The 26,631-nt window shown below is 40.9% G+C and overlaps 1 protein-coding gene across 1 annotated transcript in view; it reads left to right on the top strand.

The window, feature by feature from the left end:
* The first annotated feature begins 1,959 nt into the window (after window positions 1–1,959).
* Window positions 1,960–26,631, top strand: part of LOC118451789 (centromere protein J-like) — a 30,998-nt gene continuing 6,326 nt past the window's right edge. The window contains exons 1-12 of the mRNA XM_035889631.1: window positions 1,960–2,053; window positions 3,269–3,364; window positions 4,421–4,559; window positions 6,338–6,446; window positions 7,300–8,722; window positions 9,897–10,017; window positions 13,871–14,036; window positions 16,263–16,478; window positions 18,227–18,373; window positions 24,833–24,985; window positions 25,811–25,922; window positions 26,315–26,421. Coding sequence (XP_035745524.1) covers window positions 1,960–2,053; window positions 3,269–3,364; window positions 4,421–4,559; window positions 6,338–6,446; window positions 7,300–8,722; window positions 9,897–10,017; window positions 13,871–14,036; window positions 16,263–16,478; window positions 18,227–18,373; window positions 24,833–24,985; window positions 25,811–25,922; window positions 26,315–26,421 — 2,883 coding nt within the window. The remainder of the gene's footprint in view (window positions 2,054–3,268; window positions 3,365–4,420; window positions 4,560–6,337; window positions 6,447–7,299; window positions 8,723–9,896; window positions 10,018–13,870; window positions 14,037–16,262; window positions 16,479–18,226; window positions 18,374–24,832; window positions 24,986–25,810; window positions 25,923–26,314; window positions 26,422–26,631) is intronic.

Here is a 26,631-nt window from a genome sequence, read left to right on the forward strand (position 1 = left end):
TGTGTATATATATATATACAGTATAAAAATAGTTCATAGCACACCTAGTTTGACCAGTTTGGACAGAATCATTTATAATCAAAATTCTATTTCAGCTGCCATACAAGGAACACCTGCTTGCAAAGGTCCGCTCAAAACAGCAGGCATTACTTCAGGCAGAGTTAATGATAACAATAAAACCACCAAGAATTTATGGTCTCTTGCCTTTCCCTCACCCCGGAAACCCTGGGAGTTGGAACTTGTTAGTTGGCTTTAGGGAAACATGACCTTACATTATTGTTGCCATAAAAGAAATTGAAATTTTAGCAAGTTTCATCTACCTCCCTAATAGCATTAATTAACCAACAAAATAAAAGGGCTTAGAAAAGTGGAATTAAACAACATTGGCCAGGAAAATGCTTGCAGGCTTTTAACTTCCCTCTACTCCCAGTGTAACAAAAATGGAAGAAAACAGAAAAAGTCCCATCTTTTAAACCTGTGTATATGCATGCATTATTAGATCTATATAAATATACCAAATGGTCTCTTCTGGCTTCAAGTGTCAGTGTCTTTTAAGAATATCTGAGCTCTGGGGCTTTGCTTCATTCCATCTCAGCCACATGGGGTCAGAGAAGCTTCTGTAGGAATGACAAAAAGTTGGGCTGGACAAACAACGGACAACCAGATCCATTGCACCGTTGGGGTGCAGCAGATACTGACACTGGTCGTGTTAACAGCAACTTGAAAAGCTGTACAGCTGTCAGAATTGCAGAGCATGTACGGAAGCAGGAGGCATACACTGGGGTATATGGACCACATAGGAAGCAAGAGCCAAACACCGCCTGCACAGTGACTTTCAAAAGCCTGGCTTTCTGCAGCTTAGGTTGTCTGCTTGCGTTATGGGGACCTTTCTGAGCTTCCCAATGATGCCAGCAGTGCAAAGCAATATGAGAATGCAGGGAACAAAAACTTGAGAAAGAATACAGCGCCACATCTGTTTGAAGGTCTCGTTCTCAAACTTGATGCTGTGTGACAATCAGTTTTTTTAGTTGGGGGGATCTCAACCATCAACCCTGCAGCCAGAAGCCGAGTCACACCAGCAGTGATACCAACAGGCCTGGATGTCATTGCCCTGATTTTCCTGATGGAGCTATGCCACTGTGAAATAGCTGCCGAGAGACACTGCTGTACACTAGGGAGACAGTTTGAGAAAGAGAGAGAATGAAAACTATGGCCAAGTAAATGAAATCTTCATGATCCTGTGCTTTTTGCTTCAGGGAAAAGTCTGGCTGAAATGGCAGGCAAATGGTCAGCAAGCTTATAAAGGGGTTTCTTTCCTGGAAGTAGTGAGCCTGGCCTCTGGTGCCTATGCAGAACTGCTTGTGTCTTTTCCACTTGAAAGTCTTCTAATAAAATGTATAACCAGCCATCCAGTGCTAAAAGGAAATCCTTCCCCTCATTTGCATCGAGGAGTGCCTCAGAGATACTTTGCAGTACTTAACTTTTACCTGCTAAGGCACTTAAGGAGTCCTAGGGGAAACGTGTGTTTCACGTGCTCAGGAGTACTTTGTAAATTCTCTTTAATTAAGCATCCCTGTAGCATATGATAATTTTGGTTATGACTGATGGTTGCAGCAAGCACACTTTACAATTTAAATAAAATAACAAATGCAGAATTTGATCATTTCACTCTGAACATGCAAACCACCAGGGAACATGAAAGCAAGATTGGTTTTATGCAATGCCAGTTTAGCAAGAGATTTCCAGTTCAGTGCAAAATATTTGTCTTAAGCTCCTCTAACTTTTCTTCTCTGGTAATTATTTTTAGGCTTTTCTGTTTCTCCTGGGATACCTTCCCACCTAGTAGCCACGATGCCACCCCTTCCGTGCTTTCCGGCTACTTTCATTCCCATCCAGTTCCCATCAGAAAATTCTTCCCAAGTCGAGAGCTCGGAGTGCTTACAGACCTCTCCCTTGGCAATGCGCTCTGCTTGGCAAAGCAGATCCCCACTGTTCGTGCCAAATGAGAGCAGTTCAGAAATGTCAGGAGAGCACATGCAGCTTTCAGATTCAGGTGGGTAAAAAGTGCTGGAAATCTGAAGATAAGGCTATTGTGCAAATCCTGTGAATTTTTGCCCTTGCTAGAGGTTGTTACTGATTTTACTGCAGGGCGGGGGAAGGTGCTTTGTTTTTATGGTGGCTTGTTGTAAATGCTTTTAAAGTATTTTAAATTTGATTTTTTTACTTTTTGAATCACAGTCATCCTGCCTCTCATACAGACAGAGAAATTGGGCCTTGTAGATCTAAATGGAGCAGAAAGTCATGAAATTGGAAAAGCTAAGTTTTATGAAGTAGGGCGTATGTTATATTTAAGGGGAGAAGTGCAAAAAGTAGGAAGCGGCTATAACTTCCAAAGGCAAGAGAACATGTTTCTTTAGCTAAGAACGCCTGCTCCTCGTCAGCAATCTTGGTGTTTCTCACACTGATATGGAGTCACATTGTTTGGAGGAAAAACAATGTAAGCTGCTACTTGGTGTCCTCTCTTTGCTACACTTTGCCAGCCTTGCCTTCTGTGGGAAGATAACAAAGGGTGAGAAAGAAGAAAGAGCAATTTGCAAGAAATCAAAAGTTATTTTCAAACTGGGGGAAAGAGGAACAAAAATAAGTGGGAATGAAACAGGATGTCAATCAGACCTGCATCCTGGATTGCTTTGAACTTTTATAGCAAGACCTGACTGTGATGCTGTGCGACAGTCCCATAGTACAATTGAAACTTTAATTTCATATTTTTCAAGCTAGCTCAGGACCACTACTCTCACTGAAAGAGTCTTGTCTCCTCCTTGTGCCTGGCACTATTATTTTCTTGATGGGTTAACCTCAACCTGGGTCAGCTGCCCAGTAAAGTTTATCAGAGTTTCAGAAATACTTCTGCCAGCACAAAATGGGAGCATGTGTGTGTGTATGAGGACAGCAGGAACCTGAGAGCAAAAAGGCATTAGGACAGGTGGAGGTATGACTGCTTTTTTGGCAGCAGCACTAACTTAGACTTGCTTTGTGTGTGTAAAACTAAGGCTTGAAGGTGCAGAGGCTTTAGTGCATCAGGTTAACTCCTGACTGGAAGCTGGTCAGTGCAGTTGCCTTAGAAATATGCTTCAGCTGGATGCGTGCTTGAAGACTGGGGTGAACTGAGACCTTCCTGACTATTGTGATGAGTGTGGGTTTTTACTGCTGGAAACATAAACATGAATGCACCAACAGCTTGTATAACACTTCACATTCTTATTTAAAGGGATAAGCACCGAGCCACTGCTTCAGTGTACCAAGAGCCCCACAAAAAAACTTTCCAGACAAGACGCTCAAGAAGAGGACAGAAAAGAAAACAAAGGTGAATTACACAGCTGCTTGGATATGCTGTTCTTGCCTTGCACTGGGAAGCGCTAGTTGAAAATTACAGCACTGGGGCACCTCTCCTATTAGAGCATTCTGGAGACAGCATAGCCCCAGTCATGAGACTGCAAGGAGGGACACATGGGTTCTGTGTCCCTTGCTGCTGGCAACCTGCTGTGTCACTTCTGCCTCCTCAGCCATATTCTGGTGCAAGGCAGGTGAGAAGGTTGCAGAAACAACGCTGCTTGTCTGCTGTCGGACTGGAGGTTTTTGGCGTGTAGCTGGGAAAGGCTGAGGGAAGGATGTAAAGCTTTTGTATTCCTGTTGTTGGATCAGAAAGGCCTTTCAGTATGTTGCAAAGGACTTCAGTAACTCTAGGTGCATTAATGTGGGGAAGCGAGCCATATAGCTCCTGGCTACAGCAACAGTGTGTAGCATGACGGAGACAGTAAAGGCTTTTTGCACCAGTTGACAGGCCTAACTTGAGCTAAAAGAGCAAGTCTCCACGAGCTGACACTTAGAAAAAAGATTAAGTGAAACGGGAGCCTTCTTGCTGTAGTGAACATAGCCAGTAAGCTTCAACAGGAACATGTACAAATTTGCACTTGTGTGAAATAGAATAGAAAATGCCCAGTTAGAAAGTCTCAGGTATACAAATACTGCTTGTTAAACTGTTTAATGAACTGGCTTGCAGGTCACATAATTACAGATACATGAGTAGTTCAGGACTGTCTAGCAAAGTGTCTCCACTGCAATGTTCTGCAGTGAACACATTAACCAAACATTACCAACCTCTAGAGGCAAGGAGTACAAGTCATACCAGTTGCCCTTTTCTTATTTCCAGCAACTAGACTTGAGGATCAGGAGCCTCTTTTTTTTCACGGGCTGCATCCTTCCACCTACTTAATATAATTGTATTCTATGAAGTGTTTTCAAAAATCGAAATCTTGCATTTGTTGTTGAAAATACAAACATTCTAATTTATGGTGTTGATTTTTCATTTATTAATTCTGTAAAGGCTCTGTTTTCATTGACCTTTTTTCCTGCTGCTTAGATAACAGCCAATTAAAAGAAAGGAGCTTTCCTGGAACTTTTTCTGCTGTCAAAGAACAAAGAGAACAAGCAAAGGAGGAGATTCCTCCACCTCCCTTTGGCATAGAGGGGAAGATGAAGGCTGGAAACATAGAAGACAGGTGAAAAATTATCTTAAGCAGTCAGTCAAGCTACAAAGGCATGTTTTCCTTGATTGTACACATACTGTATGTGTTATATTTGCAACGCAAAGGCTCTTTCATTTGCTTGAGAGTGGCAGGTATGCATGGGCAGAGATTGGACAGGTCTAGGGACTGGCCTTTGATCTACTTCTATATAACAGGATGCTGGTTTAGCCAATTTAAATGAACTGGGTTTGCAACTATGATCTTCAAAGGATAGAAGTAAGGCAAAAGTTGGCAGGGGGAGACACCGTCTTTTATTATGCCATGTGTTCTTCTGCAGTGGCCATCAGTTTGTGATAGCAGCATCAGTCTGAGTAGCTCATTCGTTCTTGTCCTTGCACTGCCTCTTCAGCTGTGCCAAGACCAATTTTTATGTGCCTATATAGTGAACAGGTCAGCAAAGTAATCCTTGTTAAAAATATCTGGAGAGAGGAGAAATGTAACTTTTAACATTTAACTTGGATCAGTTCTCTGATCTGGTTCGTCACTGCATTGCAAAAGGAGTTTTACCAGCACACTGAGGGAGTGCTCATGGCTAGGCAAGAATGGTTAGGATGGCATTAATATGGAAGAAATGCTCGTAGAGTCGTTACCTTTCCTCAGCTGATGCAGGTAGAATCAGCAGCTTTTTGGCACACTGAGCCTTCCATCAAGTATAAAATAGAAGCAGCAAAATTCTAGGCAAGTACAGACTGAGAACAATTGTCACAAGTGTGTTTTAGTGCATTAACCATGTGGGAGTTGGGCATAGAAGGAAGACAGGGACTTCCAGAGCAGAAGGCTAGGAAAAGGTGGCAGGACCATAAGCACCTCTGGGCAAGTGAGCCTGTCCACATATGCCGTTTTGGATCATCAGTGAGCTTCTGAAGTCCATCTCCCAGTCACCTGCACTTGCTGTGCTTTGGTTCACATTGTGGTCTTAGCATGATCTGGGTGACACTAAAGCACAGAATGTGCTCCAGCTCTCCGTGACATTTTCCCTATGGGGCCAGGCTATAGTTGGTTTGAAGTAAATTTCCCTGAAATGCGTATTGTCTAATGTTGAGTCTCAGCAACAATAGTTTTGCTCTACAAATCTAATCCTATTAGGCAATGCTGTGTGCTAGGAGACAGAGCCAGACTGACAAATGAAAAGGTTACACGTGGTACAGTGGTGTTAGGTGGAGGTTTGGTATAGGAAGAACAGCAATGTGCTGTGTACCTCTATTAAACTCAGGATTTTTTAATATTCAGCAGAAATTATTAGTAAGTGCCTAAATTAAGGCTCTAAGCACATTTCCAATGAAATAAGATACGTTCATGTATGCTGTATTGTGCTTCATTTTGAGTCAGTGTTCAATTTGTGCCTCCACAACATTAAAGACATTATTTTTCTCCTCTACCACTCTTCACCAGCTAATTCAAACCACTCTATCAGAGAGATAGTGAGTTCTTTGCGACTGTAAACAGCTCTAGCCTGGAGAAAATGACTGAAATATTTTTATTTTTGACTATTTTCTATTTTTAAGGAGAGACTGATACCAGCCAAAAAATGTTTCTTGCTAAAAGCATAAGTAATGTTTAGTCTAGATAGGATGTTTTAAAATGAGACTTAGGTGTCACATAGTAGTGGGCTTTTTACTAGCATGTTTCGCATTTTTTAAAAATTGATGAGAACTTTTCAGTTCTAAACTCAACATCAGCTCCATGAGAATTATCAAAAGAAAATTAGTTGGAGAACTTTACAGATAAGTTCCTTCCTGTTCCTTGCCTAGGCCAATCACACCAGCAATTGGTATTAGACGGAAGCCTTCTGAAGAATTTGTTGAAGAACAGATAAAGGTAGACAATCATCTCACAGCAGAACTGCAGAAGGAGCAGCAGGTACTGTGCCCTTGGTGCATTCACTTTGGTTTTGACAAGTTCTCATGGACTTGCGTATTGTGTGGACTCTTGGCTCATTGCACAGCAGCACATTCATCTGCTGTTTTTTCATGTGATATTGGAAGATTTTTCCAAAAGTCAAAAAACTGTATTACTCAGTCACAGTCATATTCCCCAATGTTTCCCACTCGATTCTTCTCTTTCTATATACTTCCTGGGTCATAGTTTGTGCCCGAGTCTCAATGTACTTAGCTAAATTAGACCTCAAGGTTGATTCTGTTAGTTTATTTCATAATAAACGGTCCATGCAGTCTCTCATGTGCTGCTAATGCAAGAATGGGGTTATTTCCAAATACAGGTTCTGTGCAACAGCCAAGTACACTAATACTGTTCTTCTTTTTGCCTTATGTGCAGTTTGATATGAGTTTATCTCTGCATTTTGTTAGGCTTGTTGACTTGGAAGATGCACACTACATCACTCAGGAATTTTCTCTATGTCTCCCTGGCAAAATAACATCTCACAGTGATGCATTTATATATTTCTGTGTCACATTGTAAAAAACACTCAAACTTCCTTTAAAAACAAAGACAGACAGAACTTGTCTCCTTCTATCATACAAACATTTAGCTCCATCTTAACCATCTGACTCTGCTAATGGAGGCGTCACACAGTGACTGCTTCTAAAAGTTCTTGTACCTTCCCTGTAGTCTCAGGGCTGTTACTTATGCACTCAGTTATCCATAGCCAGTGTCTTTATGACTCCTGGTGTCTCAGAATTTTCAATTAACATAAATATATTCCTTTCTGGAGAATAATTATCAGATTCTGTCAGGATTTTTGGGTTTTTTTCAGAGCAAGGCAAATGTAACACCTCGGAAGGCTTTTCTGAAAAGAAAAGAAGGTATGGCAAGGCTAAAAAAAAATAAACAGAAGCCTTTAAAAGAAGACAGCAAGCATTCCAGAAGAGCTGGTTTGAACTGCTGGGGTCATTTCTTCCAGCCTGGCCAAGTGGATGCCGGCATACCACAGCCAGGGGAATGCTCGCAGTTAAATCTGCAGGTCAGTAGCGCCACGCAGATGGGTACACAGGAAAAAAAAGCAGATGGTGCTCTAGCTGAGTGGGACATAAAGGCTCAGACTGACTGTGAAGCAAAAGTAGCTGAGCAAAGGCCAGAAGAAAAAGAAGTGATTGGGAGAGATGAAGACGCAAAGGAAAATCCTGTTGACTCACCACAGAGAACGTGGCCTGAAATCCTGCAACCATGTCTTGAGACAATAACAGAAATGAACCTACAAGTAGGCGAGGAAAGGGAAACTCATTGTATGGATACTCTAGGGCAAGCAGGCAGAAGTGACGGAAGACCTGTGGAGGGTACACTGCAAAAGGACCTAGGTAGGGTAGATCAGCCTCTGGAGGGTCATCTCACAGAGGGAGCAAAAACCCCCTTGGAAGTCCTGCAAAAGCATTCTCTACTTCAGGATACAGAAACAGGTTGCACTGAGGAGGCAGAGTGCAGTGCAGGCCCTGCATGCACGCAGGGCCAGAAGTGGGTTCAGGTATGCCCACTGGAACTTGTTTCGGGTAGCCAGAGCTCAGAAAATAAAAAACAGATCCATACTGGGTTTAAGATGGTCAATGATAAGATAGTAAAAATTACACATAGTTCACCTGAGGCTGTGGAGAAGGGAAGCTCATCCTCAGCCTTGCAGCAGGAGCGGCAAAGGAAGGGGACAGCTGCCTTGACATGGCATGTTGCATCTTTATCCTGTGAGTCAAGTTGCTCATCCTCCAACAGTGATGATGACCCCAAATCTCACCATGCTCAGTATCCCTCCCAGCATAGGCCTCAGGCAGTAGATCATATGGACGGACATTTGGATCTCTCTGACGGTGATTATGCTAGTGATGAGCCCAGTGGAACTGAAAAAATGTCTGTTAAAAAGTACAGCAGATCACCCCCAATGAAACAAAACATTCAAACAAGCTCAAGACAACAAAATCTCTCCTGCAGCACAAGCAGCAGTGATTCCAGTACTGGGGTTGTCGGGCTGAAAGGGAGCAAGGCTCGCTCTTCTCTTCAGCAGTCCCTATTCCATCTCACAAGATCAAAAAGGAGAGAGCATGAGCCTGAATCAAAGAATGAGAATAGGGCCAGGGGTGCTAAAAGTCTAGATGTGCCATCCTCAACAGTGGCTGGTGAGATTCCTGCTTTCAGGATTAAAGAAATCCCTGCAGTGGAGGAACCACAGAAAAAACTGTTTACTGACACATTAGGTAAGAACTACCCGAGTTTTGATTCACATTTATTTTCCATAGGGGAAAAAAATTCCTCTTGGATTTACGACTCATTCTCTGTGTGCTCCCTAGGTATATGCCCACCTCTGTCAGTATTTCTGAGTCCTAAACTGGAAAAAAAAAAAAAAGAGAAGAGGGGAGAGAGATATCTGCAAGCCCCTTGTTATACCTGGCTCTCCATCGTCATGAGCCATTTTTCCTAAGTCTGTTGCTTGAGGTGCACTTCCAGGCACAGGCTTTTGAACCCATGAGACGGGTGAGAAGTTCAGTGAGTCCCTGGGGTCAGTGCTAGAGTTCCCTGTAGCTTAGGTATGTTCCCCCCACTGATCCCTTGACAGTGAGATGTTCACATTTTCTACTTACCCTCCTCTGAGATAACGTGACATTAAAAAAAGTGGGCAAAATAATTTCTCAGATTTGCATGTTTTATTCCCAAGACACAGAGAGCCTCTCACATCAGTGAAAAATGATGATTTCCTTAGAACATCTTCACTCAGTTTGTCCTGAATGTGGTCCCAGTTCTTTGGGCAACCAATCTTTCTAGCTGTTGGCCCAGTGATCTTACTTCTGGCAATGAAATGGTATCCTGCTTGAGCAGGATGTAGTCCTTTTTATTAAACTGGTTCTCGACTCTTCTTCTCTCTTAGTTTCCACTGAAGGACTTCCCCCACATTGACTCCTCATCCCAAAGCCATTGACTCTCTCTTCGTGTAGGATCAGTTGAAATCTGTTGTCCTACCTGCAGTAACTGCCAGCGCAGAAATACTAACTTCTGATGGCTCCCCATCCTCTGTCACAACTTGCTAAGCACACTCTTCTCCATGTCAGGCTGCTGTTAAAAAAGGGTTCTTGAGGCCTCTTTGAAGGTTACATTCAAAATAAGGTTGAACTGTCACGTGGCATTCACGTTCCTGAAAAGGAATTCAGCTACTGACACTGCTATATCCCCAAATCCATTTCACTTACTGTGATTTGTAGGGCTTGAATTGCACTACTAAGAACTATGCTGGGAACAGAATACTTGCATAATTAGGCAAAGATATATTAATTCTGTTTGATAGATTAAGCAAAAAAGCTTACTGCACTTATGCAGTCTGTGGTTTTAAATAGGTAGAGAGAGTTCATATTTACAAAGTTCTGTGTACTAACATATATGTGTCTATAGAAGAAACCCAGAACATCCTTACCAGAGGATTAGAGATTGGTGTATATCACGGAAGAACCCCTTCACTGACTACGGTGAAAGAACAAGAGAAAGCAGTGCATTTTTGCAGGTAAATCTGTGTACACCAGAAATTGAGTTGTGTGTGCAGTAAGGCAAATATTTCCTTTAGGATCCTTAAAATCAGGCTGCTAAATTCATACTTATTAGCTATCCTCTCTTCAACTGCATCTATGTCGTTTCAGAACTCAAACACTTATTTAGCTGTCTAGATAAAAAGAAAAGTGCGTAACTGAAGGGGGCCAACTCTGAAAACACTGGTACAGTTTGGATCTTAAAGCTGAGTAATGCCAAATGCTTTTTATAAGTTGCCGAACATCTTCAGATTACACTGAAATCAGCATGAACTCAGGATAATTTATTTAATGAGATCAGGCCTCTGATGGGGTAAAGGATAAACTTCTCATACCACATTCACATCAGGGTAGCCTGTATTTCCAAAGTTAACAAAAAGTGTATAGCATATCTACAGCATTGTTATTTCAGAAATACCCATCTTCAGACTAGACTGAGGATGCATTTGGTACCATATAGATGAAGAACTTGAAAATTCAAGTGAACTGCTTTTGTAATTTGTATTATTGTTTTAGTTTTGGTTTTGTCTACATCTTCATAGACGTGAAAGAATTCCTTACCACAAAATCCCTGCAAGAAATAAGTTTTGAAACTATGGGGTTTGGAATGGAAGTGCCATCACAACTGTAACTGATTACAGGTTATGCAAATGCCTCTAGTGAAAATTTAGCATGCTTACAATCAAATCAAATATATACTTCTTAAAGTGATGGAATCTGTTAGAAATTGCTAAGTACCATCTACTGTAAATACAGGAGAGATTCTTTTCCTTTTGGCATTTCAAGCCTAGTTTTTAACTAGTGCCAAATAAGCATAATTTATTGTTTTGGATTTTTAAAATATAATGCAAACTAAGAAATTATTTTTCAAATCTGTTTGTTCATTCCTTTTGATTTCAAAGACCATAGGATTAGTGCAAAGGATATTTCTGAATTACTTCTCTCAGTTTGTATGATTTCCTCCTATAGCTGTCTTTTAGCAAAATACTTCCGAGAGCTTAAAAATAAATGATTTTATTAAAGATCCTTCTTGTTTGTGACCTTGCAAACATATTGGAAGATGATTGCCAGCTGACTGTGATAGGTGTTGCAGGTGTGAATAGTTGTGGGATTTGGCAGTTCGTGAAACTACCAATGAAATTAGGTGCTGCTTTTACTTTTACTGGCGTAAGTTTTGGCTGTGGAGGGATGTATTGGTGCAGAATTATGGCAGTGCTCTCTGCCAGCACTGTATTCCTTGCCTGCTGACAGTGCTGCCTTGCAGGTGACATTGCTTTGATTTTTTCATAATAGTGCAGGTTTTTAAAAGAGCTTTCTGTGCATGTATTTATGTCATTACCTATGGTAGCCTTTAGCATTTTCACACAGATATTTATCAAAAAATACCTGCCTAGTACAATGTGTGCATGTTTTCTATTACTTTTTGTAGTTTATGGGCTAAAACCAATTGTGAAAGGCAGGTTATCTTCCTTGACTGTGTTGGCCCTGTGCTGTTTTATGCAACCTGAGAATCTGCTTTGTATTTTTAAACCAGTACCATAGAGTTTTCTTTAACCAGGAACATAAAATGGCCACTAATATCGGTAGCATTTTGCTTGTGCCATGTTGACAACTTGTGCTCGCTGGAAGGAATGAAAAAGCCTTTTGAGAGCAGCGTGACATGCCTGGACCTGCCCAGCCTATCCATTCTTTCATTTCCAAGCAGTTTGTTTTTAGACCTTTGCAGGCACAAATAATATATAGGCAAGAGGGTGAAAACAGTTGGGGTGCAGCGTGTTGTGCATACCTGGTGCCTAACAGAGCCTGGAGAGTGCTTGAGGCAGCACCCTGTGGCTCCACTCTTGCAGCACTGAGGTAGTTACCCTTGACACCAGTCAGAGGATTCAGTGATGGTCACTTCCTTGGTCCTTTAACACGGACAACTTGTTTGCCATTTTTAATGCATAATTTCCTGGTAGCATTGAATCTGCGCTCTTTCTGGACCAACAGCATTAGTCAGAAGGTTTGGTTTTTTGCCCATCTGCATTTTGCTAAAAGTTTTTTTTCTTGGAAAAAGACCTTTGCTCCATGTGTTTTTGCCTCACAGCCAGCCTGCTGCCATGTGCCTCATGCAGAGGTATGCTGGGGACTCATGCAAGAATTTGAGTTAGTGCAAAGTACTTAGCCTTTTTTCCTATCATTTATATCTGTGATGTGCACTTAGCTCCTACTTGCAGCTTATAGCTAGGGCATGAACTGATTGTGGCTCCAAAGAAGTACTGTGTGTGCTCCTGGCATCCTTGGTTATTACGTTTCCTCAGGCCAGGGTCTGTTTTCTAGCCTTGAGGCATAACACCTCCATGTGACTAACCCGCCTTACCCTGCAGACCAGGGTGGCTACGTCCAAGTTGTTGGCTGGACACGATCCCTGGCCTGCCCTCACCTCCAAACCCAGCCCAGCATTGTGTAGTACAGTGCTGGATGGCTGATGCCAAGACCAGAGGCACTCTGGGCAATTGCATGCTTGGGCTCATACTCCAGCTCTGATTAGTTTGTTTGTACAGATGTAAGTCTTGTGCAGTTCTGAACAGGTTGACATCAGCTGAGTTGCTGGAAGGTATAGCTACCTGGATTTTGGTTTACAGGGTGCAAGAAATTTAAGACAGTACTGTTTAGTCTTCAGTGGAAAATGTTACATATCATTCTTGCATCTTGCTTTTGTTCTAGTGTATTCTATTTCAGGGCAACTGGTCTGGTTATAGAGCAGTGGTAGGCTGGATGTAATCACACAGGGCCTATATTTGCTAATTTAACTGTATTAATTTGAGAATTAATACTTCTATTGACTATTGATGAGACTTATTTTAGCATGCCTTTAACCAGAATATTAGATAGGCTTATTTAGGATAGAAAACAACGAAAAAATAAAAATTAGGTATCGAATTGTAAAGAACAGCAGAATATGGGGAGTTCATTTATCTCTTAGTATCTTTGAGAACTTTGATATTTTGCTGCTGAAGTGCAAAACTTCATTACTGAGAGGAAAACATGAGGTCATGGCTGCATCCTGCAGCTCTTGTTGCTTTTCGAGTAATAGTGATGGCCAGATGGTGGCTGTAGGTCATGAAGTGCGCTGAAGCAGGAAGCTAACAAATAATTTAATATCCTATTAAAAATGAACTAAGCAGCTGGATCATAGTCATACACATATACTCCGTCTGAGGATATGTAAGGGTTTACACTCTGCCCCTCTTGCTGAGCTTTTAAGTGTGCTTCCATACCACTCATGCCTTGAGACATTGAGTTCAAAGGCAAAATCTCTTTCAGGTGCTGAGCTCCCACATTTAACTCTCGGAGTATAGTTACCTATGGAAAGTAAAGTACTTTACCCCCTTTCATTCAGGTCCATGGCTGTTGTCATTTGTAGGAATGACTGGGCTGCTGGAAATAGAGCTTAGTCCCCAGCCTTGCATATGAAGTGCTTCACAGGTGCAAAGCCAGGGAACAAGCTGTGCCTTCTACAGGTCTGCCCTAATTCAGCTCTCTCTCTGAAGAGAAAAAGCATTTAAAAGCCTCTAAGTTCATGGTCATTACGTTTTCAGAAAATTTCAGTGAGTATTGTTCCATCTGCTCCATAGAATAAATTTTTGCAGCTGAATGCAGGCATGAGTATTCCCAGTGAGGAATGACCTCGATTTTGACAAGTGCTGATAATTTGCTGCCACTCCCAGCAGCATCAGCATATATGGGACAAAAATCCCAAAAATCATGCCCAAAGAAGGCATATCTAAAGAGAGTCCTTTGTTACAGTCTTTATGCCAACTTCATACTTGCTGTTTACCTTCCAAACAGAACACAAATGGACCAGCTCAAGACTGCCAGGAGCCCGGAGTTGACTCACCCTTTGGAATACAGTAGACACCAAATTCATCCACTGCAGAAGGAGAATATTGCCTATAGCAAGGTCAAAGGAACAGCTAGCATCACCAAAGAAAATGTGAAATCAGAAGAAATACAAGTAAGCTGTCTGCTCTAGAATAAATACGCAGTTCTCATAAATTAATATCCTTCCATGCAGGTATCTTATGGTAGTACCTGAATCCTTCCATTTGTCACAAGTGCCCAACTATTCAGGCTACTTCTTGAGGACAGTTGTGTGTACAGTGAATATTTTTTATAACAGGACATTGCTTTGCTTTGTGTTTTAAATGTACATCCTACTTTCATTATGTGAGAAAAAAAAATAGGTTGTGCCTTCTGTTTTGTAAGGAAGGTTGGGAGGTTCCCATGTTCCTTGTCTTCCTTGTACTGGTTTTCCCAGATCTGAGCTGGCTGTTGAAAAATTTCCAACTCCTTCCGTAGTGGGCTTTACAGCTTTTTGATATAAAGATCCACTGTGCCAGTGGCACCGAGTTATTTGCCATCATTCTCTAGTCTCATCCTGGACATAGGAGTTTGTTGATTTTTTTTCTTTAAACTATCCTGACCTTTGGCTTTGAGGTATTTTGATGATACCTAGCAGTGTATCTAACAACCTAAGCTGCCTAATAACATCCCTGAGCCATTTATTGTGGTTACTTCTACGTTCCTTTAGAGGATTCAATCTGTTTGAATCCCCTATTTCAGTCTCCTCAGTGATAAAGTAATCTCTGAATATCTGTGGCTATTTCCCTATTAAAAATAGCTAGACATAACATGACTAAGTAATTTTCTAGAAGAGTAACTGATAAAGAGAAGAAAAAAATAGTGAGCCACATGAGACAGTGATAAAGGAGACAGGGGAAGCTAAAAGCTATATTTTTATAGGATAAAAGAGTAGGCAATGGTAATACTCAGGAATGTCTGGAACAATGTTCAGCTGCAAAAGGATGTCTAAACCAAACTGATACATTTGACAGCAAACTGACAATTTCAATTATTTTCCTGACCAGAAAAGTTTCAGAACAAATGAAACTGGCAAGATAGTATTTTGTTCAAACTTTCTATACTTTATTTTTCATTTATACATTTTAGATATACATAGTTTTGTACCATACACATAGTGAATGTTTTGTCTGCTTGTGTTCCATTATTTCTGTAGAGGTAACATTTACAGCAGGAAATGATTAACTGTTTCAATGAGGCTATTTTAATATTTTGAATGAAAATATTTTAAATAGCCTCTCTGCACAATATTTTGAAATATCAGCTTTATTTCCACCTAGGATTTAAAAAAAAAAGTTACAATTTCTGCCAGGGAATAATTGTGCTTCCTGACTACGTCTAGCCCTAGAGATGAATTTTGATAGAATTATTTTAATCTTTTTACCCGACCTGATAACATAATGACTGCAGGTTCAAAAAGTTAGTTTTCCACAAAACAATTACAAAACCCCTTGTGAGACACTTATCTGAGTGATTCCCAAGTTCAGAAGTCTGCTTCTTTTTGAAAGTGGCCAAGGGATGTGTCAAATTCTGACCAGGCAGCTGACAGCAAAGAAAGGATGGTGATGAGGACACCAGTGGGCAGACACACAAGTGAAGGGAAAATAGGAAAGGGTTGCACGTGACAATAGGTTGACTACAGAGCAAACTGCACATTTCTAGCTTAACTCCACCAACATTTGCAGTATCCAGCATGAGTGCTTTGAAGGAAGAGGACTCGGTGTTGGCATCAGCACAAGTGAGGGAAGGAGGAGAGAGTAGGGAAAAATAGTGGAGACACATGTAAATGGAAAAGTCCTCCCCAAATTTCACCACTTTAATTTTCCTGAACTCAGTTGAAAATTGTCTTTCTGATCCCCTGCTGACCATTTAACTAATCACATGCCCTTGTCACTGCGTGAAGATCTGATGAACCGACATTTTTGCCATTAAAATATACCTTGCATACTTGACTTTTTTTGAAAACGTCCACATTAATTGTGTTTGTTTGCATGATTAGTTTGCATTTCCTGATTTTCCTTCACACAGCAAGGACTTCTCTCTGCTTGCTTTTTAACAATTTGTTTGTTTTAAATATAGAGGTTTGCAGGGCAGTGGGGTTTGGGCTTTTTTTGTTTGTTTGGGGTTTTTTTTTGGTTTTTTTAAGAAATCATTTCAAATGTGTCCTTTTTATATTGCAGACCTTTATATTGAAGACCTTTATACCGTAGACCTTTAAGCAGAACAAAAGACCCCATGCTTCTTTCTGGGTGTATAAGGTGGGCATGCCTAGTCCAGAGCTGGCAATGACATCGCACACTTTTTTTTTTTCTACTGGTAGATATTAAAACAGCAGATTGTGGGACTGCAGGAGGAGTTCAAGAGAAATGAGTCCTGCTGGCATGCTGCCTACGGCAAGCTGAGAGAGCAGGTTGAGATGCTGACCAGGCAGAACATGAAGCTTCGAGATGAGCTCAGAGTTTCTGAACATCAGAGATGGAAAGCTGAAAAAAACTCAGAAGCTGTGAATTTCATGAACAGAAAACCGGAGACCCCGGTACTGGAAGATATTACCTGTTTAATATGTTTAGTGTCTGAAAAAGTCAGGTGTAGTTTTTCTTTGAAGATGGCATGTGTGAATACTGTTCCTCCATTCCTGCCGTGCTTAGCCTTGAGGGGGAAAAATCAGCTCTGTAGTGAGCTACGTTAAAACATTCTCTTTGTGTGGTCCTCTTCCACTCTACATTAGTTATCCATGAGGAGGGTTCCCCTACAAGGTGATTCAGCCAACCTGCCTTAGACACTTATATCAGGGCAGCCATCTCCCTCCACTAACTAGGGAGGGAGTCTAGATAACTAATTTACATTCAGTGCCTAAATTAGACAACTAAAGTCTCCTGAAATTACTTCTAGTATTTATGTATATAAAACCATTTACCTTTTTAATAAAACAGCTGTTCAGCCAGATACAGGCTGGTTTCTGGCAAGAGATACAGTGGGGCCTTTTATTAAATCTCATTTCAGTTCTTATTTTGTGCTGTAAACTTTCTGAGAAGAAAACAGTCAGTGGCCTGCCTTACAAAGGCACAAGTTGGACTCCTGAACGGGAGTTACGCTGGGGTGGAGCAGGAAATAAAATCAGGGTGGAAAATATAGCTGGCTAGGGTAAATGTCTCTGGTGATCTCCTGAAATCAGAGAAGTTTAATCATAGGTTAACAGATTCTATTGCACTTTCTCATTCAGTATCCCTTTTGTTTAATATACTTGTAGAATTACTTGCTACCTTACGATATAACTGAGTGACTTCGTTTAAGGGAGTTAAAGGAAGGGAGACGAATGCTGTTACCCACTTCTTACACAGGAGACAGAAAGCCTTGGTGAAATGAAATGGTTCAGACTAGAATTCAAAGGACAGAAGTCTGGTTTGAGTGGATCGTTTCACCTCCCTGTGTATTCAAGGGAGAAAAATATGTGCCTTTAAAGAGGAATCAATTTCATCCTGTGTCTGCCAAGGCAACTAGCACAGAGAACTATCTTCTAGATGGTGCAGTCTGGTGAGATGAATCCTACTCTTCCACAGAGTGGCTGAACCTAGGAGAAAATAAAATTGAGCCATTTACTCATATGTATTTCCTTAATTTGCAAATCTCATCTCTAGTAATGTATCTTTAAAAGATGTTAGAACCACCAATTAACCTGTCCTTTGCTTTATGGAGTGAAGAAGTTTTGATGTCTCTTTTTATTTGATTTTAATGTACTTGTTAATGAGATTCTTCACCTAACACTATTAAGTTCCATTGAAAATGTCATTTCAATTTACATTTCACTTTGATTTTCCCAAACCTACTTGTTCATACGTCTCATCCTTTTATAGATTGTGAAGGTCAGAAAAAAAAGATTAGAGTCACAATTACAAAATGAAAAAATAGAAAAAAATCCAGTAAAAGCAAGGATAGGAAAAAGCTAATTGACTTCTGTTGTAGGCCAGACTGCTGTATTATTTCTACTGCTTTGGGACATTTTGTGATGTGAAACTACTGCTCAAGCCACTGAAGATTTTTATTGTGTGAGAGCAATATTAGGATGCTGTATATAAAGATGCTAGGATACCATATACGAAGATTGTTGTGTCTGATACTGAGGAGTCTCAGTCCCTAGCAGAACCTGATGTGGAATTTCATTCATTGTGTTTAAATATCATACTTTTTATTACAACAGAAAACCAGATAGGTTTGAGGGTTGTTTGATTCTGCTAGCTGTGACTTGAACTTAAAGTAATATATTTATAACAAATTCTCCATTAGGTTGCAGAAGCAATTCTGCGAGAGGCAGCATCTTCATCCAAACAAGAAGAAAGATCATGGGCAGATAATCACAGGAGCTGCAGCGTCTCTCATTTGGGGCCAAAGACGTCTTTGCAGAAACACTCCTTTAGAGATGTGGATAGCAAAGTATGCATTCCTATTGCCAGTAGTCACTTTTCCACAGTTTGAAGTATTTATTTAAGAAAATGTTCTTTGGAATCAAAATCTGTGCAAATGAAAGTCTCTGTATAAGCATGGTCATGTTTTCTTGCAGTGGGCTTGTGCTGTGATTCAGCGTAACTTTGCTTGTAGTTTTTCTTCTGGTTTTGCAGTATTGGGAGGCAAAACTTTTTTCCTTTCCCAGACCTAGCTGTATTGCCTGTTGTTTGCAGATATGCTCTGAATTCATTGTACCTGCTACTTCACTGGTTGGTTTTACAGGGCACTGCCAAGCCTTGCTTCAGCAAACCATAAATCCAGTATTTTGCCATTTGAGGCCTTACTTGCCAATAAGAATTAGTGGTCTTCTGCCTGCTGAAGTCAGAGAGACAAGTTAACTCAGTATGTCAAGTGAGATGCTTGTTTCTGACCAGTATCGTTGTGACTGCTCCTCCACAGCCAGCTTACCATGTTACTTACACATCTCCCTGTTTAGAGTACATAGATATCTAAATATCCCGTTGTGCTTTTCTTTCTCTTGGTTTGTATTTATTGCTTCTTATTATGAGCATCTTGATTATTACAAGTCCCCTTTCTTCCTTTTGCTCAGATTTAGCTGAAATCTGTGCTTTGTTCAAGTGAAGAGTCTCTCTGAAAATTACTCCTAATTACTGATCTCCCAGCTCCATCAGCTAAAGCAAAACTTAGCTCAGATTCACCAACACACTGCTCTTGCTGTCTTTTTAGGGACTGAAATCAAATGTAAAACAAGTCGGAGAAAGGAGGTGACTATTCCACTCTAGCGATCATGACAGTGTGTGGATTGAAAGTCACTACACTGAGAAAGGAGGTGACTATTCCACTCTAGCTATCATGACAGTGTGTGGATTGAAAGTCACTACACAGTGGCTTGAGTCAATCCAGCATGGTGCCAGATATGAAGAGATAATGACAAGAACAACTCCAAACTGAATACGCTTAAAAGAGCAGAAACAGTCATGTGTGAAATAGTGGCTTCAAAGAGGATACAGATGTTACGTGTCTGCCTTCAAGACTGGCTATATTTCTAAGCAATAGATAAGTCAGAAGGTGGAGGGTTTAGCTGCAGGAAATGGTTTTATTTGTTCTTTACTGATGTTGGATCACCCCAGTCCTTTCTACAGCTGGGATCTCTCCATTCCTCTGTGCTGTGGTGGACAGAATTACCAGCCAGACAAGTAATGTGGGATATACTATCTGCAGTTAAAGTGGCCAGTAAAGTCAAAAAGCTATTTCAGTAGCTGACCCTGGAAATTTTCAAGGTGTGAAAGAGTTTGTTTCATCTGGACATCTCAAGTACTCTTGCAAAATGAGGAAAAACCTGATACATTTATTCTAGACTGAGACTCCCTAAGACATATTGAGTTCATTTTCCTCCTGTGGCACACAGCCATGTGCAAAAAAAATTGTGCCTTCAGCAACAGTTCTGCGAAGGGGGAAATTGATGACAGCAGGCTTTTGGGTTCGCTGTTATCTGAGCTCTCAGTATCCAGCCAGCATTGGATCCAATCCAACTGGAATCCAGTACAAGCATGAGCTAGACTGGTGGGCATAGTGCCCAGACATCCTGAGTGAACTCTGAAATGTTTGACAGAGACACGTTCTTTTTCTGATCTGATGGCAGAAGAAGGCCTTGCAGTGAATTGAGTGGCTGCTCAATTCTGAATCTAGAATTGAAGGCTCAGGTAAATGGAACATTAAACAGAAGCCCAAAATCTGTGTCGTAGTGCTAGATCTGAACATGGTGACTCACTTGTGTTTGTTTTGTATTTGAGCTCTCTTGCTAGCAGGTGGATGCTTTCCCTCAAAGATTCTGTGAATCTGGATATTTCTGAATTTTGGATATAGCTAAAATAAACTCTCATACTGTTTCTGTCCAGAATTGAGAAATGTGCATGGGAACACATCAAAGTGAATGGGATAACCTTGAGTAACAGAAGTAGAGATGCATGCCACAGGGACGTGTGTATACCTGCATAAGGTATTTAATCTAAACCTAGCTAGGACTGATGAATTTCATCAGCTGTAATCAAGAAAGCAAAACAAAACAACATTTGACAAAGCTAATAGAATTTGAGGACATGTACAAAAACATTTGGGGAGCAAGTCCAAATAATGATCAGTACAGGTTAAAGACATAGATTTTTGGAAGACATCATTTTATGGAAAAAAACCCAAATCCAAAAGATGTTCTACATCTCTGAAAAAGGCATATTCTGTTTGCCTTTTATTAATCATGATTTCTGTTTGTACTGTAGCATGACCTAGTTGGTGAAGAAGTGGCCACTTCCAGCTGTGCTTTAGTGAGACAAGATAATTGTCCATTTAAACTGCCTATCATTGGTGATTCTTCCAGAATATGGCTTGAAAGATGTAGAGGTTGGCCAAAATGGTTAATATTTATTAATTATTAATATTTATTAACATGAATTCTCTCCAACCAAGCTGATTTCTGAATGCATCACATTATACATTTGGCAGGAATGAGTTGCCATTTTTGTTTGAAAAGTTTCAACCAAGGTCAAATGTGCTTACTTCCAATCTTATTAGATGGATTTTGCTGTCTAATCTTGCAAGGAATTTTGATGACCTTTATTTCTTTGCCTATGAATATTCTTCCTGACCGTTTACTAACTCTGAAGCAGGGAAGTATGAGTTCTGGGAATATGTAGACAGACTTTAGTAGCGTTTGAATTTTCACTGCTTTATCCGTGAGTATTTGTTGCTTTTTCTCAGCTTTTTGATCTGTTAGTGGGAATGTAAATTCTACATGACACAAACTGTGATATTTGAAGGTTAGAAGAGGTATTTATTTATGGGAATTGACAAATGAGAGATTTGCAGAACAATTTGATTTGTATCAGAATGACAAAGCACTGTCTGTAGGTATTAACATCTGGGAGGGAAAAGCTCGTTAGAAAACTTAAAGTATTATTGTTGAGCATGAGGATCAAGGAGAATATCACATTTTTAAAGTTTCTCTGGTCTAGGTGGACCTTGAGTAACAACACCTCTTCCTGCTCTCCCCTGCCTGCCTGATAGCATAGATCTGTAGGATGGGAAGAACCTCGAGAGGTCACCTGGTCCCTCCTTTTGCCAAGAGGTGGATCAGTGTCACTGATGGTTATTTAATCTGTGCTTTGCTAGCTCCCATGAGAAAGATCCAAAATGAGCTGGCATCTTTACTTCATAACTAAACTCCATCGCTTTTGTTGTCACCAGCTCATCAGCTGATTAGTTTTTATTCTGTTTTCAGTGGAGATGGGAAACCATTGATCTACCTTGTGCATGTTGGGAGTCATTTCTTCCTCTGACCCTGCATCCCCTTTGTATCCAGGGTCTGCATTTACTGGCAATCCATGTGTTTCCAATGAAGAAAAGTAAAAAGATTCATTGAGATAATTTGATGACTTTGTTTATGAAAGTGATGGATAGAGAGAATCTTTATTAAGAACCTCATTATGTGTGATTAATCTAAATACTGAGTACTTGGGTCTCTTAAAAAGTGGAGAGCTAAATGGCAGTGGTTGCCTGGGTTACAGTGATTGCTATGATTTCTGAAATGATCTCTTAGAATGACATCCACCTGCATGAAAAGAGGGACCACATGTAACTCACTAAGCCTGTCTTGATTCCTCTGACATTATTGCTTTAAAAATAGGTATGTTGGTGTATAATTTAAAAAATGTGTAATCTATGTGATGCATAAAAAATTAAATCAGCAGCTTTCACAATGGTATATGTAGCAAGTTGGAGTACCTTTACTACCACTGTTCTGCATGGAGGCTCCCTCAGCTGAATTGGTTGCTCTTTAGATACATAGTGAACAAACCTCACCATGTTCATGGAAACACCTCTGGCTTCATGTTGCTCCTTCACTTTTGCCGTCCAATACATCCTACTTCATGAACTTGCTAGTTAAGTTAAAAAGAATGAGCATGTACCTCTTCTCATTATCATTTTAAGGCCTATACAGGTCTCTGCCCCTTGGCTAAGGCATAGAATCATAGAATCATTTAGTTGGAAAAGACCTTTAAGATCATCAAGTCCAACTGCACCTGTCCACCACCAAACCATGTCCCTAAGCACCTCCTCTACCTGTCCTTTAAATACCATCACCCATTGCATTGTATGAGTAAATGTTGACTTCTGAACATCCTTTTCAAAGGTGGCTTTTAGGTAGCTTACGAGGCCTCCTTTTCTAAAATAGGCTTTCTAGGCAACTCTGTGCTAAAACTCTTGCCATAAAGTATTTTCTATTTATAAGTCTTATGTAGGTAGTCCTTCTAAAGCTTTAATCACAGCATTCTTTCTATAATACTTCACAGCAAAAAAAAATACTGCTATGTGTTAGTGCCTGGCTAAAGCTGATGAATATTTCAGGTGCTGTGGCCCTGTTGGCACTTTCTGATGATGGTGAGCTGGCTCAAAACTAACCAGGCAGAAAAAAACAGTTCATTTTTGCCTGATTCTGTTCACTGAACCAGGTCAATCCCACTCTGTGGTTGCTGGAGGGGCTGGAAACCTGTGACTGGGGACAGAGGAAGAAGAGTGGGGCTCCAGCAATCAGGGCTGAGATTGGCTTGAACTGCTATGAAACTGCACCAATGGCTTTTCAGGTTCTCTTAAATCACTTGGCAGTTTCAGTCTTGAGATCTTTAGCAATAAAATGATGGCTTAGGAGCTCTTTCCTTCTATCAGTCTGTAATTTCTGAGATAATATCTCTCATCAAAAATTTCTGAGATAGTATCTCTCATCAAAAATAATTTTAAGGTTCTTTAGTACTACACCACTTGTCTCAAGCTGAAGTCCCAGGCATATTTTGACAGTTTGCCTACTCGCTTGTGTTTGAAATCATGATTGTATTTGGAGAACCCAGGCATATTCACAGAATCTGCCTACAGAAAACATCTCCAAATTTAAAATAGAAATCATATTCCTTTAACAATTAATTCTATTAATTTCTGTACCTTTTTGCATCCTTGTCTGAAAGGGCTAATCACTTGCCTATCTCCTGCTCAGAACTGTTTTATGCTTGGAGGAAAAGATTTAGCCTTTTAAAATTTTACAGCTTTCTGGTGTTTTAATAGGGTTTATTTCTTGCCTCCTTCCTTGTAAGCACATCCATTAAATTGTAATGTCATTTATTAATATAATAAGAGATTACTATCCACAACCACAGATCCCCTAAGTTTCATTGATCAAATGGAGAAAATTTTAAAGCTGTCAAAAAATGACCATAGTGACTGTTGTCAGAGAAGGAATTGTGCGGTCTTCCCATGTTTGTCCTTTGCTAGTCCCATGTCCCTTGAGCAATAGCTCATGGATTTGGGAAAATGAAGTTGATGGCAAATATATTCATTCCATGGGCTGCTTACACATTCACCTTCCCAAGCAGCCACTCTCGAGTGTGCGAGACATTTCAAAATCAGAGTACCTGGTACCATCTCCATGGGGTTTTTGAATGTTTTTTTTTTGTTTCTGACTATCATGTGCTCACTCCTAGTCATTCACCAGATCAATGCCTTAGAGATTCTTCTGCTGTCAGTTCTGACAGACACAGACATCATCCCTTGCCACTTCTGGGACAACTTCAGCAATGTGGGCAGTGAGACTATGCCTCTGTCTCATACTGCCAGGCATTTCTACATTAGGTTCAGTACCTTCAAAGTTTTGATTAGGCAAGAGCACAACCTCAGTTTTCCTGTGATACTAATGTAATGGGTTTTTTGCAGCTACTAATCCCTGGCAGTCATTGTGTAAATCCCATATATCTCATGGTGGTCATGCAGGAGTATTGTATGCTTCCTCTGCGCTCTGATCTAACGTTTCCAAGAAAAATCAGGGAAGTGCTTTTCAGCAACTGTGATCTTGCCATTCTAAATACCTGTTATAGTTTGTTTTAAACTGTTTACACCTCATTTCACTTCTGTGGCTCACATCTGTCTTAGGGTCCTATAAGGCTTGCATCAGCCTTGATTGATGGAGAGGTATGAGGGCAAAATGTAAAAAGGATGGACATCTGGCAAGTAAAAATGAACTATCAGGCAATATATTTTACTGGGGTGAGGTCACTTGTGGTGTCCCAGGGAGGGATATCTTTCCTTTTGTTGGCAGGGTGATTGGGCTGAGGGATGAGAGCCTGAGAGCAGCTGTTGGCCTCACACTATGTGCCTACGCTTGCCCTTGACTTGCGTTATTGCCCAAGTAGAGAGAAAGATGGGAAGCGAAATAAGACCCCCAAAAGAGAATTATGTATAAAAGTGTGTGTGTGTGTATATGCCCACATACAAAAATATTTTCCTAAAAGTTTTAAACACTTAATGATGTACCTGTTGTAGAAAGGTTTTTAATGCTATTTGAAGATATTTATATCAACTTAATACAAATGTATTCAAACCTTTCAGGCAATAAAAAGCTCTGTGCAAAGCTTTTTGAGATCAGTGACAAAGGAACATCACAAAAACAAACCATCCAACTGCTCCCTTGGCAGAAGCACAACACCGACTGGCAGAAGAACACCTCATCAGGGAAGACTGATGCCTTTTGAACCAGAAAAAGTAAGCCAGTAGCAAGGTCTACTTAGACTGCCTTTATTTTCTTCTTACAGTATTGTTCAGAAGCTGGATTGGGATCATAATCCCCACATAGCTGCTGCTTGGTCTTCTTTCCCTGTAATGCAGGGTTTTTTCCAGAATTTATCTTAGAGACCATTATTACATTGAGCTATTCAGGCACCTGCAGGCCAGAGCATGGGTGAATGCTTTGAAACCTGCCCCCACCCCCCCTCAGAAAAATTTCAGAGGTGATCACATGCACTGAGCACTGGGGCATCACATGGGCTAGTGGCTCCCTGGGGGCCAGGGGCTGGGAGCATCGGGGGCTCCCCAGGGCTCCAGCAGGCCAGGGCCCATCCCACTGCCCCAGACAGGGAGAAGGGCAGGCTGGGGCTGGGAGTCAGGGTCAAGCCAGAATCCCAATCTTCAAAGCCTATAGTGATGAGGCAAGGTCTACGGTTACACCATGAAGTCAGCCCATGGGTTAGGGCTGGCGTTTGGATCAATGAGGGGCATGGCCCGGCACAGGCATGGCTGCGATGCAACCCAACAAGGACCACGTGTGAGAGCCACAGCTGAAATGCAGCCCCCAAGAAAAGGAGCAAGGGGGGAGGCCTGTCTCAGGCGTCTTCCAGCTCTTTCACCCACATCTCTTTCTTCACAACAGTCTGAACCATGATTAGGCACCTGCACCATATCAGCGAGCTGGTTGTGTGCACAGGCAGCTAAACTCCTACGAAGGGGAAGCGCACTCCGTCCATGTCACTGATAGCTCCCAAGTTACAGTGAAGCATGACTGTATGTCAGGGCCTCTCCATTTTGCTTCAGGTTGTATGTCAACCCTCTCCTAGTGGGAGAAGAACAGATGATCGGAAATCACCTGGACCTGTCTCGCATCTGAGTGGTTTTAAGGACCCTAACTCATCTTCCTATGTAAAAGGTAAGATTTGTGGGAGCTTTCTGCCTGCTTGGAGTGGTCTGCAAATGACTTGGAGACACTGGTCCCCAGCTCTTGGCTCACAAGCAATATAACTAAGACTCTCCTATGATTCTTAGAAGAATTATGAAATTTATATTTTACAAGAGAGGGAGAACAAATTCTGCTGTTGTCTGCGATTTACTCATTGAGTTTGTTGTCCAGGAAGCCCAGAAGGTGGAGAATGGATGTAGTCTGCGCTTCTCTCTTAGCAAACATTATCAGTATAAGAAGCAATGTGTTACAGGAACCTCAGAGCTAGCATCTTTAAATACCTTCTGAGATAGATATGGAAATGTGATTCAGCAATTTTGATATGCTTTCAATAACCATTTTTACTTTGCTTTTTCTCATAGGTGGGTCTTTGCCCATTTCAGATAGCTCGGAAGACATGCCCCTCTCACACAACCACAGCAACAACACTTGCAGCTTTGCACTCTGCAGGAACAATGAAGAAACAGAGGTATTTCACCATGTAACTCTATAAAATAATTCAGTGAGTGTGTGATCTTAGTTTTCATATACAGCATGCTAACTCCCATTTAGCTGGGAACAACACTCTCCTGGCTTTATTTTCTTGCCTCTATTCATGGTAAGTACACGCTTTAAAACAATATTGCAATGGTTTACAAATACTATAATAGATTTCTTTATCAAGATATTCCTGCACAAC

The sequence above is a fragment of the Egretta garzetta genome, unplaced genomic scaffold (genome assembly GCF_000687185.1).
Source record: "Egretta garzetta isolate BGI_Z169 unplaced genomic scaffold, ASM68718v1 scaffold122, whole genome shotgun sequence".
NCBI classification, from domain to species: Eukaryota; Metazoa; Chordata; class Aves; order Pelecaniformes; family Ardeidae; genus Egretta; species Egretta garzetta.